Source organism: Chionomys nivalis, chromosome 18 (genome assembly GCF_950005125.1).
Source record: "Chionomys nivalis chromosome 18, mChiNiv1.1, whole genome shotgun sequence".
Taxonomy (NCBI): Eukaryota; Metazoa; Chordata; class Mammalia; order Rodentia; family Cricetidae; genus Chionomys; species Chionomys nivalis.
In genome coordinates, this window is record NC_080103.1 from 28463749 (window position 1) to 28480046 (window position 16298).

Genomic DNA, 16298 nt, shown 5'->3' on the forward strand with positions numbered 1-16298 from the left:
AAACTGTGATGGGCCTGCCGTCACCCGACTCCAGGAAAGTGATGCTAGTGTCAAACGGAGACAGCTAGAATGTGCACACCTTACAGAAAGTCCCTTAAAGCCACTGCACCCCATCCTGACTGCAGGCTCAGGTGAGGTGTCTTTCTCACAAATGAAGCCTGGACGCGCCGCTAGCAACACATGTTATGGAAACGCATCAAGATGGGATGTATTTTTAGCTATAGCAAATTGCCAGCCTTTTATGCGTTCAGATCTTCATCTCTGCGAAACAGCTCTCCTGTTCTTATGGTTTTTCCAGAGTGCAGTGAGATTGATTTTTTTTAATGAGGAAAGATAATCTTATTTTAAGATTTTATTTATTCATTTATTATGTATGCAATATTCTGCCTCCATGTATGCCTGCATGCCAGAAGAAGGCACCAGATCTCATTATAGATGGCTGTGAGCCACCATGTGGTTGCTGGGAATTGAACTCAGGACCTCTGGAAGAGCAGCCAGTGCTCTTAACCTCTGAGCCATCTCTCCAGCCCCCAGGGAAGATAATCTTTAAGACAAGAAGGGTTTCCCCCTTAATCTCCATGCCAGCTCAGGGGTTCAGCCTTTCCCAGGCAGTGTGTTGCTTTTTCTAATGATAGCAATGGACCTCTATACTTCCGTAATGACAGTGTAGATTCAAACCCCAGCAAGGGAAACTTGGTCCAAAGAGAAAAAGACAAAATTTGGCCAAGACATTAGTCAGAGATATCATGTTCTATAATAATACAATTGGTTAATAGGCTAGGTTTGGGCTAGTAAGATAAAGGCACTTGCCACCCAGCCTGATGACCTGAGTTCCGTCCCCAGTGCCCACAGGGTGAAGGAAGAGAACCAATTTCAAAAAAATTATCTTACAACCTCTGTGAGTTCCACTCCCCCCTCAGTTCATGTGAGACAAACACACAGAGGAAGAGACGGAAAGAGAGAGATAATAATTCTTCTCCCTAAATCCAAGCATAGATGCAATTCTATGTTTTTACTGTGTTCATAAACATGGTCTCCCAAAACAGTGTAACTTACGCACTATCCTGGGGCTGGTGGGAGGAGCGGTTCAATGACAAGGTAGGTGACTTCAGGGGACAACAGTGTCAGTCAAGTTGTTAGAATGCAGTGTGAGCACACACGGAAGGCTTCGCAAAGAGTCTTGTCACATGGGCAGACAGGCCAGAAAGATGACAGAGGGCCTGGATGTCCTAGGGACAGATGCACTAGGACCCAGAAGGGATCATGTCTGAAATACAATCTAATGGGTTTGGTTTTGTTTTTTAATTGCCTTGTAACACAAACACTAACAACAAAACCTGATTCTTGGTTAAAAGTAACATGGAGAAAAATTGAGTATTACAAAAGAGAACTAACAATTTTCACATTTACTCAGAGAAATTGTTAAACCTTTCGAGACCAGCCATAGAACTGACCCCAAAGGGCGACAGTACAAGGAAAACATGGTTATCGCCACAAAATGCTCGCCTTCTGCCTCATTTTCCTGAACTTTTCCTTCGCAGTCAAACACCGACATCTAGTTTGAGTTCCTTGTCTGTGGGAGGCAGAACAATCACTCACTGTCATCATATTCCAGACCAGAGTGCCTGTGAATATGTTATGCTTCATGGCAAAAGGAACCTTAGGTTGAGATTAAACATCTTCATCCATTTTTTTAGTGCTATAACACAATACTTGAGATGGAGTTATCTATAAAGAAGAAAGATTTCTTAAAGTTTTGGAGGCTGGGAGCTTAAGAGTTAGAGACTTGAATTTAAAGCTTTTTGGACTTGTTCATTTTGGGATTTTATTTATTTATTTATTTATTTTGTGTTTTGATACAAAGTTTCCGGTAATCCAGCTGACCTGTGATTCTTTATGTTTCCCAGTAGCCCAGGTTGGCCTCAACCCTGTGACCCTTCTGCATCAGTCTCAAGACTACATGCTTGGCCAAGAAGAGGATCTTCTTGTTGCATGAGTGAGGCCAAAGAGCAAGAAAACACACATGAGTGAGAAAAGGAATCCAATTCCATGCCTGTGCCAGGAACCCTCTCCCACAATAACCAACCCACTCACCATCCATGAAGGCAGAGTCCTAAAGGCCTCACCACCTCTTAGGTGCCCCACTTCTCAGCACTGTCCTAACACCAGTGGGTGTTAGCTGTCCAATCCACGAACTTCAAAGCTGGTTTTGCCCTGTGATTTAACTCAACCCATATGCATTAGCAAAGATAATAGAAGCTGGACTCTGGTGTGCCCTTGTGTGAATGGGCCTGGGCTAGCTCAACCACTCAAGTGTAAATCCAGCTGAAGCTAGTCAAATGCCAGGAAGACGTGTGGTCCATGGGCTATCAGCTGACTGCAGGCTCATATGTAGATTCATCTGGGAATAGCAGAAGTATCACCCAGGTGGCCCTATCCAAACAGTGAACCCATAGAACAATGAGCTGATCAATACTTGTAAGTCTTTTTTTAAAAATTAGAAAAGCCAATTTACATCTAACAGCTCTCAACTGTTGGCAAACAATTGTTGATAATGGTGAGATCAATGAGAAAGATGATAAAATCATGATCATTTCTAGTAAAATAGGATCAGCGGCACTGTCTCTACTTGCTAATACCAAGGTGTGTCAGTGCTTGAGTTGGTTGACATTGGTTGCCAACTTGACTTAATCTAGAATCAATTAAAAGACTGCTAGGCACTTTTGTGAGGGATTTTCCTGATCAGCTTATCAAATGAAAGAAAGAAGCTTTGTTTTTTGCCTGTTTGCCTTCACTCTTGCTGGCAAGTTCATCTACTCTACAACTGCTGCTCCTTCACTGATATTAGAACCAGCTTCTTCAGCTTCCACTGTAGACTCTAGACCAGCATCTTTCTAAGAATCCTCCAGATCTTTAGCATCTCATTGGTACTGCTAAGACATTCAGTCTTGTGGACTGAGAAAATATCAGATTCTTGACTTCTCTGCTGTGAGACAGTCATTGTCAGGCTACCCAGATGGTCTTGTATAAGCCAATCAAATGCACCCTCTTTGACTATATTAGTTCTGTTCCTCTATAGAACCCTACCTCACTAAATACAATGTTTATACATTTAGGAGTTTCTTTATTCTTTTTGTTTAAGTAAATTGGAGAGCATAGAATCTAAAGATTTTAAGCTTGTGAGCCCAGTCTCTGTTACTAACTAAAATGAATCCAAGACAGCTTTGTTCTAAGCTTTTGCACTAGGATCTTCTAGTATATAGATCTAACCTTCAGTGTGTCAAAACACAGGCAGGGGCCAGCTTGTAACTGCCTTGTGCCAGTCCTGACGTATAAGTTAGTCAGGTGCATTAGTCAGGATTCTCTATAGTAACAGAACGTATAGAATGAATATGTGTGTGTGTGTGTGTGTGTGTGTGTGTGTGTGTGTGTGAATTTATTTATTAAGGGGATTTACTAGAATGACTTACAAGCTATGGTCCAGCTAATCCAGCAATGGCTGCCTATAAATGGAAGGTACAAGAGTCCAGTAGTTCTCCAGTCCACGAGGTTTGAAGTCTCACCTGTGCTTCAGTATATGCCAGAATCCCAATAAAAGTAGGTTCTAATGCCAGTGAAGGAATGACTTGCTAGCAAGACAAAAGCAAGCAATTTCGGAGCATAAGCTTCCTTCTTCCACATCTGTATCTAGGCTTCCATCAGAAGGTGTGACCCAGATTAGAGGTAGGTCTTCCCACCTCAAAAGATTCAGATCAGAAGTGGATCTTGCTAATTTAAATTAAGCAAAATCCCTCATAGGTGGTTTTAGTTAATTCTGGATAAAGTCAAGATGACAACCAAAAATAGCCATCACAATAGGGTTTGGTTAATATCTGTTGGAGACTGTGTCACATGCAAAACCCTCAGCTGAGAACAGCATTCAGGAAAGGCACTGTTCCCAAGACCTTAGTTTATTTTTCATTCAACTTATTTTTCATCCAGATCTGTTCCATACCACCAAATAAAGCAATCAAAACTGTTGTCCTTATTAAATGTGTATAGTTAATACACTGTGTCTCCATATTTAGCATAAGACAATGTTAACACACACTCCTTCCAATCTATATTCCTCTTTGGAAAAAAATAAAAAAGTTGGGGACCGAAGGGGAGAGAGACCAGAGAAGCATGAATTGGTGTCCCTGAGCCCAAAGAGGGATACCTGCTGTCACTGTGGCTTGCTTCCCTTTGGTTGGTGAGGGTAAGACATGAAGCAGGCATGCTCCTTGTGACTAATCAGCTGAAATATCACAGACCCAGAACAAGGTAGCGTTTGTCACCTCCGAGCAGAAAAGCAATTATGTAATCACAGAAAGCAGCCTTTAAAGGCATCTCCGGCTTTTCACGGGGAAGCTTTCCACCTGGCATAGACGCCCGTTAGCAAGTTAATCTTCCACCTCAACTTGTATCCTTCAGGTGCTGGGGAAGTCATAATCTCCCGAGACAGCCCCAACTATTTTGAGCACTTATCATTTGAGATAAAGTTCTTTTTTCCTCCTATTAAGGTGAAATCTATCTCCCACCCACTCAGCCAAACCTTGCTTCTAGCATTTGCTCTGGATTCTGCATTTTGCACTAGGTTTATAAGCCCAGGCTTTGAAGTCAACTAGACTTGAGTTCAATAGTCGTCAGTCTCCTTTGCTGGTAACATTTATGGACAGGAAGGAAGATTATCAGTCATAAAACAGACCACGATACCTGCCTTATCTTTTCTTGTCATTTGGAGACAGGTTCTTCCTGTGTAGCCTAGGCTGGCCATGAGCTAACAGTGACCCTCCTGCCTATGTCTACCGTGTTTTAGGATTAAAGAATGTGCCACCTGGCTCAATACCTGTCATTTTTTTAATTTTGTATTATTTAGTTTTGGTTTATGTTCATAGGTGTTTTGCCATAGGTGTCAGGTCTCCTGGAACTGGAATTACAGACAGTTGTGAGCTGCCATGCGGGTGCTGGGAATCGAACCAGGGTCCTCTGGAAGAGCAGTCAGTGCTCTTAACCACTGAGCCATCTCTCCAGCCCCGTCAATACCTGTCTTTTACTGCTATTGTGAAAAGAAGCAGCAGCAGCATTATCAACAATCTTTCTGATATTTAAACAACCTTTTTTTCTATTTACCCATTTTTCTCCAGCTTATCATCTCCTTTAATCATATTTCATAACATGGTTTTCAAAAATACCCTTATTTGCTGCTCCAGCTTACACTTAGGGTCACGACACCAGGTGCCTTATATAATTGGTGGTTTGTCTGTGCTCAGAAAATGGAAGGTACTTCCTCTGCCTGGTATATCTGGATAGAAACTTAGTGCCAGGGCTCCTCACAGTGACTGTGTCCTATGCCTGCCTGTATCTGCCTCAAAAGCCACAGGAAACATACTTAGAGAGAAGAATGTCATTTTCTTACTTGTCCAGCTCCCCCCAAAAAAGACTTTTGTTGACACTGCTGGACTCTTTCCCTATTTTCAAACCACTCGTTCAGGATGAAGTGAGTTGCCTGCTACTTGGGAAATAGCTAACCACCCAAATTTCTCCACAGAGCAGGTCTCTTTTAGCAAGGTCTTCCATGAAAGCCATGTGGTCTCTGTCCTTTTCTTTCAGTCTGGACCAACGAAGGTTACTCAACCCATGTGTGCTAACCTTAGCCTGGTAAGGAAAGTGTCAGTGACACTCTCTTGTCAGCCATACTAAGTTACATCCTCCAGGCTCGCCTTGGATCAGTTTGTCCATCTTGTTGGTGGCACCTCTATCTGCTGAGCCATCCCACTGACTTAACTTCAATTTTATTGAAGATGACGGTGATAATTTTGTCTTCCATTGTGTGCATTCTATCCTTCCAAGAGTTGTCCTCTGACCTTTAATGGCATGAGAGAACAACAAACACACGCATGTGCATACACACACACACACACACACACGTAAAATAAAACCTTTTGGAATATACAAGTTATGGTACTAAGAGGTATAAAGCCAAGCTAACATGTCCTAGAACTGCCTCTTGGCTAAAAACAGAGTATCTCACCCCACAAAAGACGCTACACAATTTTCTACCCTTGAAAGTACAAAACTGGAAACTGGGCCTAAATTGCATAACAAACTCTGAAAATTCAAGTCATTTCTGCCTAATAAATATAGCAAAACCTCAACCTAGGGGGTTCCCAGCACTTTCTCCCAGGCTGCCACTCTCTGAACTGCAGAGAAAAGATAAATACACCCCGTAGTCATTTCTCTCAGGTTCTGGCAGCAATGCCTGGTCACTGATTAGTAATATATAAGGCTTTCTCAACTCAAAATCCACAGCTTTCTGAAGTAAGACCTTCAGAAGTAAGTGCACACCTACCACAGTTCCGCATTGAGGTAATGAGAACCAAAATACCTTAATGTTGATTTAGTCCTGTAGACGTATTACAGAATATTTGATCACACTGTGGGAAGATGTCTCTGTCCTCCTCATCCACCCAAGGCACCTTCTGATTGGTTTAAAGAGCAGAATGGCCAATAGCTAGACAGGAGAGGATAGGTGGGACTTCCAGGTAGAAAAAGGAACTCTGGGAAGAATCTGAGGCAGGAGATTTGCCAACAAGACCTGGATGAAATTGTCTATATAGAATGGAGTATGGATAGGTAATGAGAATATGGCAGAAAATAAATTAATAAAAAATGGGTTAAGTTATAAGACCTAGAAAGCTAGTTGGGAATAAACCTAAGCTAAGGCCCAGCTTTCATATTTTATAAAAAGTCTCTGTTACTATTCAGGAGCTTGCAGTCCAAAGAAAAGTTGGCTAAACAGGAGAGGCAGACTTTCATGTTACTGTATCCCTGCCTCCCAGTCCCATATTTTATTACTCTGTACAACCTTTGGTAAGATATGACTTGGGAACTAGGATTTATTCTTGGGTCTATTTCATTAGGAGAAAATAAATACTCAAGAAAACAAGTCAAACCTTTTTTCTTTAAAAACTGCCATTCTCGTAACACGTAGGTATGAAGAAGATGTCGTAATAATACCCATTTCTTCGTATATAAAATCATTTAAAAATAAAAAGTTACTGTTTTCAACTACAAACATATTAAATACATATTGTACTTCAAATGACTGGTGGTTAAAAAAAAACCCTTTACAAAATAGATAAAAATAAATGAAAGAAAAACATATAGTTTTGAATAGTCTCTCTCTCTCTCTCCTGATTTTTAGGAAGGTAATATAAGAAGGGATTACGTAAGCCTGGCGCTATACTGTACATGGAGTCTGGAGCAGGAGCCCAAGGCGGGGGCAGAGTGCTGGTGAGGAGGCAGACGGTGTGGCTGGTGAATGAACCCTGCCCAGAGGGAAAGGCTGGAGTAACCCTGCAAAGCTCTTGACTGGTCTGAGGCTGACATGGAGCTGCTCTCTACTGAGAGCTAGTGTGCATGACATCTGGGCTCTAACAGCAGATCTGAATCAGAGAGAAGGCTTAGGGGGTGGTCACACCGTGAAGGGGATTCCATGCCTCATCCAAAGTCCTGATTGCCACCTTCATATGTGAGCTGCAGTCTCATGGTCCAGAGTCAGACCAACCTGTCAGCCCAGTGTCTGCGTTAATTAACCCTGTGGGATCTTGGGCTGTGGCTCCATTCCTTTCTGTGCTCTTCCTTTTTTCTCTTTCTTTTTGTTATTTATTTAGCTTTGGCTGCACTTTCATAGGCATGTGTCCTTATGAAAATTCCAAAGGTGCACAGCAGTAGGGAGAATGGTGCAGGGGATCCCAGGTATGCAAAGCCTCTTTCCAATGGACATCTACATCTGATCTCTTCTTCAGCTGCAGGGAAAACGGTGCAGGGGATCCCGAGTACCCATCACGTCCTTCCAACAGACATCCACATCCAACCTCTTCTTCAGCTGCAGGGAGAACAGTGCAGGGGATCCCGAGTACCCATTACATCCTTCCAACAGACACACACACTCATCCTCTTCTTCAGCTGCAGGGAGAACAGTGCAGGGGATCCCGAGTACCCATCACATCCTTCCAACAGACACACACACTCATCCTCTTCTTCAGCTGCAGGGAGAACAGTGCAGGGGATCCCGAGTACCCATTACATCCTTCCAACAGACACACACACTCATCCTCTTCTTCAGCTGCAATCTTCCCCTCACTTTCAACTATGTATCAAGCCTTCAGGGATATCTGGGAATCTCAGTGTGGGACTTCACTAAGGAGGCCCTATAGGTGGGATAGGCTGGGCAAGGGTACCTGGACAGGGTCTATAAACAAGAGTGTTGACAGCGCCACTGTACTCAGAGAAACCAGAACTCCAACCTAGGTCTTTCATTTTAAGGCGAGGGCTTCTGTCCTCCTCTGACCACCTATCCCACAAGGACTTATGCCAGCCTGGAGCCTGTGTCTCCCTCAACAGATGCAGGTGCCTGGAACCCAGGAGCTCTCTGCCCAAAGAGTCAGAGACCACTTCCAGGGGCTACTCTGACCCGGGGAATAACAGAGGTGATAAGGCATCTGGCTGAGATGGGAATACAGGCAGAACTCAGGTCTGCAGGGTGAGCAGCACACATTTGCATGAGGTTCCTAGAGGTATTAAAAGGGCAAATACCAAGGAAGACATCGTCACCCTCCCATAGACCATGGGGAGCAGCACTCTTGGCCCACAGGTCACAAACATTAAGAACAAGCCTTGAGAAGCAGGGACATCATGATTTTTCTCAATGTTCGTATGTATGCATAAATATCCATATGTGTGCAAATGTGAGTTTGTGTGTGTGTGTGCACGTGCACAAGACAGTCTCTCACTGAAATCTTGAACTCACCCATCAGCCAATGTGTCAGGCCAGCAAGCTCCAGGGATTCACCTGTCTCAGCCTCCCCAGCGCTGGAATCCCAGCTGCGTTGTGCCATGCTTGGCTTTTTAAACGGATTGTGGGGATCTGAACTCGGGTCCTCATATTTGCACAGAAAACACTTTACTGACTGAGCCACTGCCCCAGCTCCTCCTTGTTCTTCATATGGAGTCACACAATGCCGGTCCTTGTCAAGTAAATCAGCCACTAAGAGTTCTGTAGAGCTAGGCAAGTATCATATGAACCCCTGTACTACGAAATAAAGGTGATGCCAAAGCCAGTGAATATGCCACCATTGGAAGGACAAGGTTGTCCTCCACTGTGAGTTCAAAGCAGACCAACTTCCTTTATCAGTGGTTTAAAGAAAGCCTCTTTGCTCTTCATCCCTTCCTCCACCGCATGCCATCCTCTACTGGGTCCCTCTGAAAAGATATATATTCTAGTGTGGAAACATTTTTTGTAATTCTGAGACAAGGAGAAATTTATCTGACTTGAAACGACATCGGCAAATGTACCTGTACCAAGCAGAATTCTAGTTTATTAAGCATCTTCATTTTGAGAAGAAAGTACTGCAGATACAGACTGGAACTCAGCCCTTTAAATGGATGCAGAAGGAAGGCAGATGTTACCCATGTTAATAGGCATGCACATGAAGAAAAAAAGCACAAGAAAGCAAGTTAGGGAAGCCTGATAGCAGTTGGGAATTTTTTTTTAATTTCTGGGTGGATAATACGTAGTTTCGTTTAAATAAGAACACAGTCTCTATTCATTTAATTTGCCAAAGAAGTCACTCCAACACTCACAGGCAGTGCCTAGGAAGGCATTTTTAGATGCATCTCTGCGATTTTAAAATTAAAAGTGAATCAGTCCTGTGGAGTTAATTACTAGTAAATTAATCGGAAGTAGGTCTCCCACATGGCACGGTGCCAGACAACAGTTCTCAGTGCTAGCCCGAAACACGGCAAGGTATCAGATCCTCATTTGCAAATCTTTATGTGTGTGGCGCATTATAGCAACAGAGAGAGGACTTGTTGGCATCACCCACAACGGGAGACAAGACAACCCTTAACTAGAAGGCTTTAGAAAGATGTCCTACTGCACCCCCAAATGGAAAATCCCCATTTCTCTGTGGCCCATTCCACATGTCTACAGAAAGGAAACATACCTAACTCTTTTCTGAGACCAGTGTAAAGACCTAACCTAGCTCTATGAAGTAGGAAGCATTTTAGAATAATCAGAAGTCACTTCCTATCACTGGTGTTTGGGAACACAGTGTCTTCTGGTACAGTATCATCAAGACAGAGACAGAGAGAAGATACCCAAAGAAAGAAGAAATGGACCCAGGAGAAGCATTATCTAAAATTTAATTAAATATCTGAATACAAGAAGCCGGGAACAGATGAAATCCTCATGAGAGGAATAGCTCATGCACAGAGTTTGGTTAATAACATGACTGCGGATGTATTGTTAGGGACAAACATTTATTTTATTTTGTTTTCCTCCAAAACTGTCCATTCTCTGTGTCTCCCATAATTATTCAAATGTACAAGTGTTCTTACCATTTTTGGTCCAAGGGTGCAGCCAAGCAAGCCGTCTTTACTTCTGAATTATGAAGTTTGTTGAGGCTGTTTGGCCCCAGACTCCTTGTGGCTAACAGACTGCTCTGTGCCTCTTATTACTGTCTTCCCTGTTTAATTTCATGAGACGATTTCACATGGTTTTGCACATTGAAAATGTATCTAAAAACAAAGATGAAGATGGGAAATCTCGACTGAGACATTGGAGAGTAGAGTCTCATTCGGAACGTGCCTTTGACACACAACTTAGTGTACTATTCCATCTTCAACAGACATGATACTGATTTTAAACGGCATGGCGATATATATGAATAACATAAAACAGTGATACTTCTTAACGGGTGGCTTGCCTAACCCCTGAAAAGCACAAGTGGCTTTGCAGAGTCAATCTGTATTAGTGTATCATCTTGACCATCAGTTTCATTTAGGAACTGAAGTTCCGAGTAGCAGTTTTCTCATAAACCAGGTCAAGACCAGAACTCTAGGCAGCCACAGGTGTATCTGTGTCTCTTTTCAAATGATGAAGGACCATCCCTTCTGGCGTCTGGAAGAAGTAGAATGTCCTTGTCTCGTGGATATTGCTTTGGGTACTACATGCCCAATACGTTCTAGCATCTAGGAGCATGCAATGGCAGCTAACATGAGCTATGCAATTATGGCATTAGTGTTTAAGTATATCGTGTGCATTGAGACATCTTAAAGAGAAGGCAGGATTCATTCTCCTTAGCAACCAGTATAGTACAGAATGTTCAAAGCTGCGGTCACACTCAGAGGCGAATAAATTGGTTACAAATGTGGGTAGCAGGAAGTGTGCATGCTTTAGAAAATGTGGAACTACTACCTAAAATAGATAGCCCCCCCCCCTTTTTTTTGTTTCCAAAATTCCATTTCTGGTTTCAGACCATCCATTAGCAAGCTTGAAATTTTTGGATGTAACACCCAACGCTAGCTTTCCACCTTAGAAATGAGTAGAGAGGGGGTGTAAAACAGTAAATTTGGTTTGTTTCCTCACTGGCTGAGAGTCTATCTTATTTCATAAGTGACTCAATAATGACCCTTTAAAGAATAAAGGGCTTGAGGTCTCAATGACAATGCACACCGGGGTACACACCTGTGGTTTCACTCTTTCAGGCCAATGTACAAAGACTAAATAAACTGTAACAGAAGGAAGCATGATTAAAATGCTGTCTACACACACAGTTTCTTCCTCCGTAGTATTCCCTTTGGCTCATGCACACATCCATACTCTCTAGGCACTCCATATATAAGACGATGGAGGTTGGAAGGGTTGTATGTTTTGAAAGCTATGTTTCCAAAGCAAACTTGAAATAAATTAACTGGTTCTTTTAAAACGTCAGTTTACAAATCCTTGCAGTCTGGGTGCCTGGACGTAAGGGTGCCTCTAAAACACAGGAACAAAGGAGAAAAGTCTGGTGGTAGTGCACGATGACTTTGAGACTCCATTTAGGGAAAGACCTCGGTTCAGGTATTGCACTGGGAAAGGAAGGCAAACTCTTCCCCATGGGGATCTTCTCTGGGGCTGGGGGTAGCTTACAAAGAGAGAAGGTGATGCGGCAGATGGCATAGGAAGCTCCCCAGGGCCAGGTGAGTTACCAGTGCTGGCCAGCCGCCCGGGTGCCCAGCTGCGCCTGGGACATGGCTGGCACCGCGGTGGCGGCCGCGGCGGCTGCAGCCGCATCCCCGACGCCGGGCAGGACCGATCGCACGGATCTGCGGAACTCCTCGTTCCTCCACGTGTAGAGCAGAGGGTTGAGTGCCGACAGGGCGCAGCACAGGAGCCAGCTGGCCGCCTGCACGCCCCAGGGCACCGGCAGGGAGAAGCCGCTGGCCAGGCTCACCCACACCAGCGGCTGCGTGGCCAGCAAGAAGACGCAGCAAAGCAACAGCACCGACAGGCCGCTGAGACGTCGCTGCGCGCGACGCGGCTGCAGCGCGGCCGGCAGGGGCTGGGGCTGCGCGGGGTGCCCGGCGCCACCGGGACCCGGAGCATGTGGGGCGGCGGGGAAGGCGGCAGCGGCGGCGGCACAGCCGGGCAGCTGGTGCAGCAGGTGAAAGTTGAGCACGCTGACCCGCTTGACGCTGACGCGCACACGGCGCACGATGCCCAGGTAGCAGTGCAGCAGCAGCGCCGTCTGTGCAAGCAGCGCTCCCGCCGCCAGGAGCGCGGGGTAATGGACTTGCGGTGGCTCAGCTCCCGGCTTGGGCGCCCAGGGAGGGAGCAACAGCACCAGACCCAACGCCAGGGCCCAGGACAGCGCCAGCATGCCCGCCGTGTGACGCCGCTGGTAGAGCACCTGGTAGGTAGCAGGTGCCCTGGTGATGAGCAGGTAGCGGTTCAGCGCCACGAGACAGTGGGACAGGAGAGACACGGTGAGCCCGAAGCCCAACAGCCCTCCCCGGAGCAGGCGGTAGCTGCCCCCGCCACCGTCCCAGACCCCCGGGGGTTCCGCGGAGCCGGCGGGCAGGAGCCCCAGCACCGCCTCCTGTGGCATCCAGAGGGCGCAGACGCTGAGATCCGCGGCGCAGCCGTTAACGATGAAGGCGTTGCTGGTGGTCTGCAGCTTTCGGAAGGACGATACGAGATAGATGACCATGCCGTTGGCCAGCGTGCCCCCTATGGCCAGCCCCGAATACAGGAGAGACACCGGAATCCGCCGGCCGGCCCAGGACTCTTCTTCCTCGCAGAGCAGCAACAGTGATCCCCCGGTGGTGGAGGAGGTGGAAGTGGAGGAGGAGTTGGTCATTCTGGACAACTCTTCACACCTCGCACCCCTAGCGTTGGCTTCTTGAAGCTCGGTCCATCCTGACACTTGCCTGCTGGGAGGGCAAAGACATCCCTTCAGCCCTCTGCCACCAGCACAAGGCTGAAGCCGAATAATGGGTTGGGGGAGGGGGAGAGGGAACTGAAGGAGAAACGGGGGTGGCAGATGACAGGTGCCTGCCTCAGAAATGTCTCCAGTGACAGAGAAAGTCCGCTTTACACTCAGCAAACAGTAGGGAAGCTCTAAGGTTATACCAACACCAAGAACAATTTCCCGAGAGAGAGAGAGAGAGAGAGAGAGAGAGAGAGAGAGAGAGAGAGAGAGAGAGAGAGAGAGAGAGAGAGAGAGAGAGTGTTAAGAATGTTTGTCCCAGCCAGACGCCCTTTTACCGGGAGAAAGTGGAGATATCCTGGCTGGGGAAAAAAATGCCAAGGAGACGAAGGTACCTTGATCTGGGGCCAGTCCTTAGCTGATGATAGCAGGAGAGATGCCAGGAAATCCCTCCTCAGCAGCAGCATCTGTGGTCCAGAAGTCAACAGGAGAAACTGAGCTGGGATCCATGCCAGGAGCAAGCGCCTTGCTTCTCCCAAGCAGCATCCACACACATGGTCCCAGGCAGGAGCCAGCAGCTGTTGGGAGTCTCCTCAGCTGGCAGCAGAATTGGAGAAAGTGAAGTGGTAAGGCTACAAGCCCAGGCGGGTGGGCAGGCAGTAGACCCGAAGATGCCTGGCTGCAAGAAAAGCTGAGCTGGAGAGGCGCGCACCCTGTGCTCAGAAGCAAGAGCGCTGGCTGATGTGGCAAACCCACTGCGAGCGCTCTCCTGCTCCGTTATCCATCACCCAGGGAGAAGACGGCCTTTCCCTGCTGTCATGAATTATTCAGTAACTTCTAACTGGTAAAAGGGAGAGAAACACCTTGCTCAGAGAATTCTGTTAGTCTCTCTCTCTCTCTCTCTCTCTCTCTCTCTCTCTCTCTCTCTCTCTCTCTCTCCTCTTCTCCTTTCCTTCTCTTCTTCTTTCCCTTCCTCCCTCCCTCTGTCTGATTTTCCTTTCTTTCCTTCTCTTTTAAATGTTAGAGTAAAATTTCATCTCAGTCTGATTCATCCTGGAGGCAAGACATTTTTTTTTCTCAGAGATAAATATACTCCCGTTTATTTTCAGGGAAAATGACTTTACATTTGAATTGAAATTCACCTCCCCCCATCTGGCAAAGTGGGACATGAGTAATTGCTACAGAAAATATGTGAGCCCTCGCTTAAATCATAACGTCTATTCTTTTCTTCTCATCGTTAGACTCCTCTCCAAAGTTCGGCTTGTGTTTCGGTGAGAGGAAAGGGGTGTGCGGATACAATGGTCAGGCGGTCTAAAGATGGTGTCTATAATACATCTAGATAATGGAATGCCACTTAGCAAGAAAGGGAAATTGTCTGTCAAAACATAAAGAAATTGGAAAGGATCATTAGTAAGCAAGGGGGGGGCTCTGAAAAGGTGGTGTACTACACAACCCCAACTTTATTACATGCTGAAAAAAGTTAAATTGTAGAGAGAGATCACCAACTGTGGGGGGCTAGGGATGGGGAGGTGGGAGGGGTGAATAAACATTCAGGACAGGGGAGGTGGAGGGGGCAAATAAACGTGCAGGGCAGGGGAACTACCCTGTATGATACTCTAATGGTGGAACTCTTCATTGCAAATTTGTCCAAATGTACAAAATAATCAACATCCAAAGAACCCACATGTAAATTTTGGACTCATTGAAAACATGCCAGGGTGTTTCATCGGCTGTGACAGCTGAACCAGTCTAGTGGAAGATATTGATAACTGGGAAGATGTGTTTATGCAAGGCATGGGTTGTGTGGGAGCTCCCTTGCCCTCTCCTCTCCTCTCTCTCTCTCTCTCTCTCTCTCTCTCTCTCTCTCTCTCTCTCTCTCCTCTCTCTCTCTCTCTCTCTCTCTCTCTCTCTCTCTCTCTCTCTCTCTCTCTCTCTGTATGTCACCCATACATAGACTGGAGGTTGAAGTTGGAAGCCTTCCCTAATCTCTCTCCTCCTTATTTTGTGAGACAGGGACTCTCAGTGCACCGATGTGGTTGAGCTAGGCTGACTGACTACTGAGCTCGGGGAGTCACCTGCTCCTACTTCCCCAGAGCTGGGATTACTGGTGTGTGCCACCACACCAGGCTTTGCCTTGAATCTGAACTCAGTCCTGATACTTGTTTGGCAAGCGCTTTACTAACTGAGCCATGTCCCCACTCTGTGCCTTTTATCCCGATTTGCTATAAGGCTTAAACTAAAGTTTAAAGGCTATTTTTGAAAAACGGGTGTTGGGGAAAAGCACATTCCCTCAACACTCTCTAGTATGCCTGGCAAGGACCTCTGAGCTTTTCATGATGTAGAATATCACAGATATTTGCACTAGTGTTCAAATATGTTTTGATGCAAGTGTTGATTTACGTATGCACATGGGAACTTTCCCCCAAAAGGTATACCAAATGCCCTCCCAACCACTGGCAACATTGTTTATTTACAAATTTAACTCATAGAGAAGAGGAAACACATACAATGCAAAAGTGTTGCCTGGAGTTTCAGAAGTCCTGGGTTCTAAGAGGGCACCATCAGTTAGCCTTGAGGCTTATCCCAACCTCGGCAGGACAGAGGTCTACACTCAGGGATGTCAAAGGCCCTTTGAGTCCCTACACATTTAACTCTTCTCCTTCCTCATTCTGCCACTTGGTATAGACCTCCGGTGTGGAACATGGGGTACAGACCTGGCTCATAGGTCAAGAACCTTTCCTAGTCTGTCCTTGAGGTCTCCAGAAGGAAAATCAGCTTGTACCTCCCCTACTTTTCCTTTTCAAAGCCGATGAAAACCAGCCACGTCGAATACTGCGAAGAATTCCGACGATGCTAACAAGCATGGCTGAATGGGTATGAATAGATTCTGGCTTCCAGTAGAAAGAGCAAAAGCAGAAAGAAAAGAGGCCCTAGTTTGGCCTCACTGGAACCAAGGTCCAGATGGCCAGCCTGTTGATAATGAGAGGCATTTGCCCTCATCTTCGTCCACCATCCTTTCTCTGC

At 45.8% G+C, this 16298-nt stretch overlaps 1 protein-coding gene across 1 annotated transcript; it reads right to left on the minus strand.

Moving 5' to 3' along the window:
* Window positions 1-10175: 10175 nt before the first annotated feature.
* On the minus strand, window positions 10176-14099 carry Gpr88 (G protein-coupled receptor 88). The gene is made up of 2 exons (XM_057793653.1): window positions 13670-14099; window positions 10176-13278 (listed from the first exon to the last, which is right to left on the minus strand). Exon 2 carries the CDS (start codon window positions 13203-13205, stop codon window positions 12051-12053), a length of 1155 nt encoding a protein of 384 aa, XP_057649636.1. The 5' UTR covers window positions 13206-13278; window positions 13670-14099; the 3' UTR covers window positions 10176-12050.
* Window positions 14100-16298: the final 2199 nt, after the last annotated feature.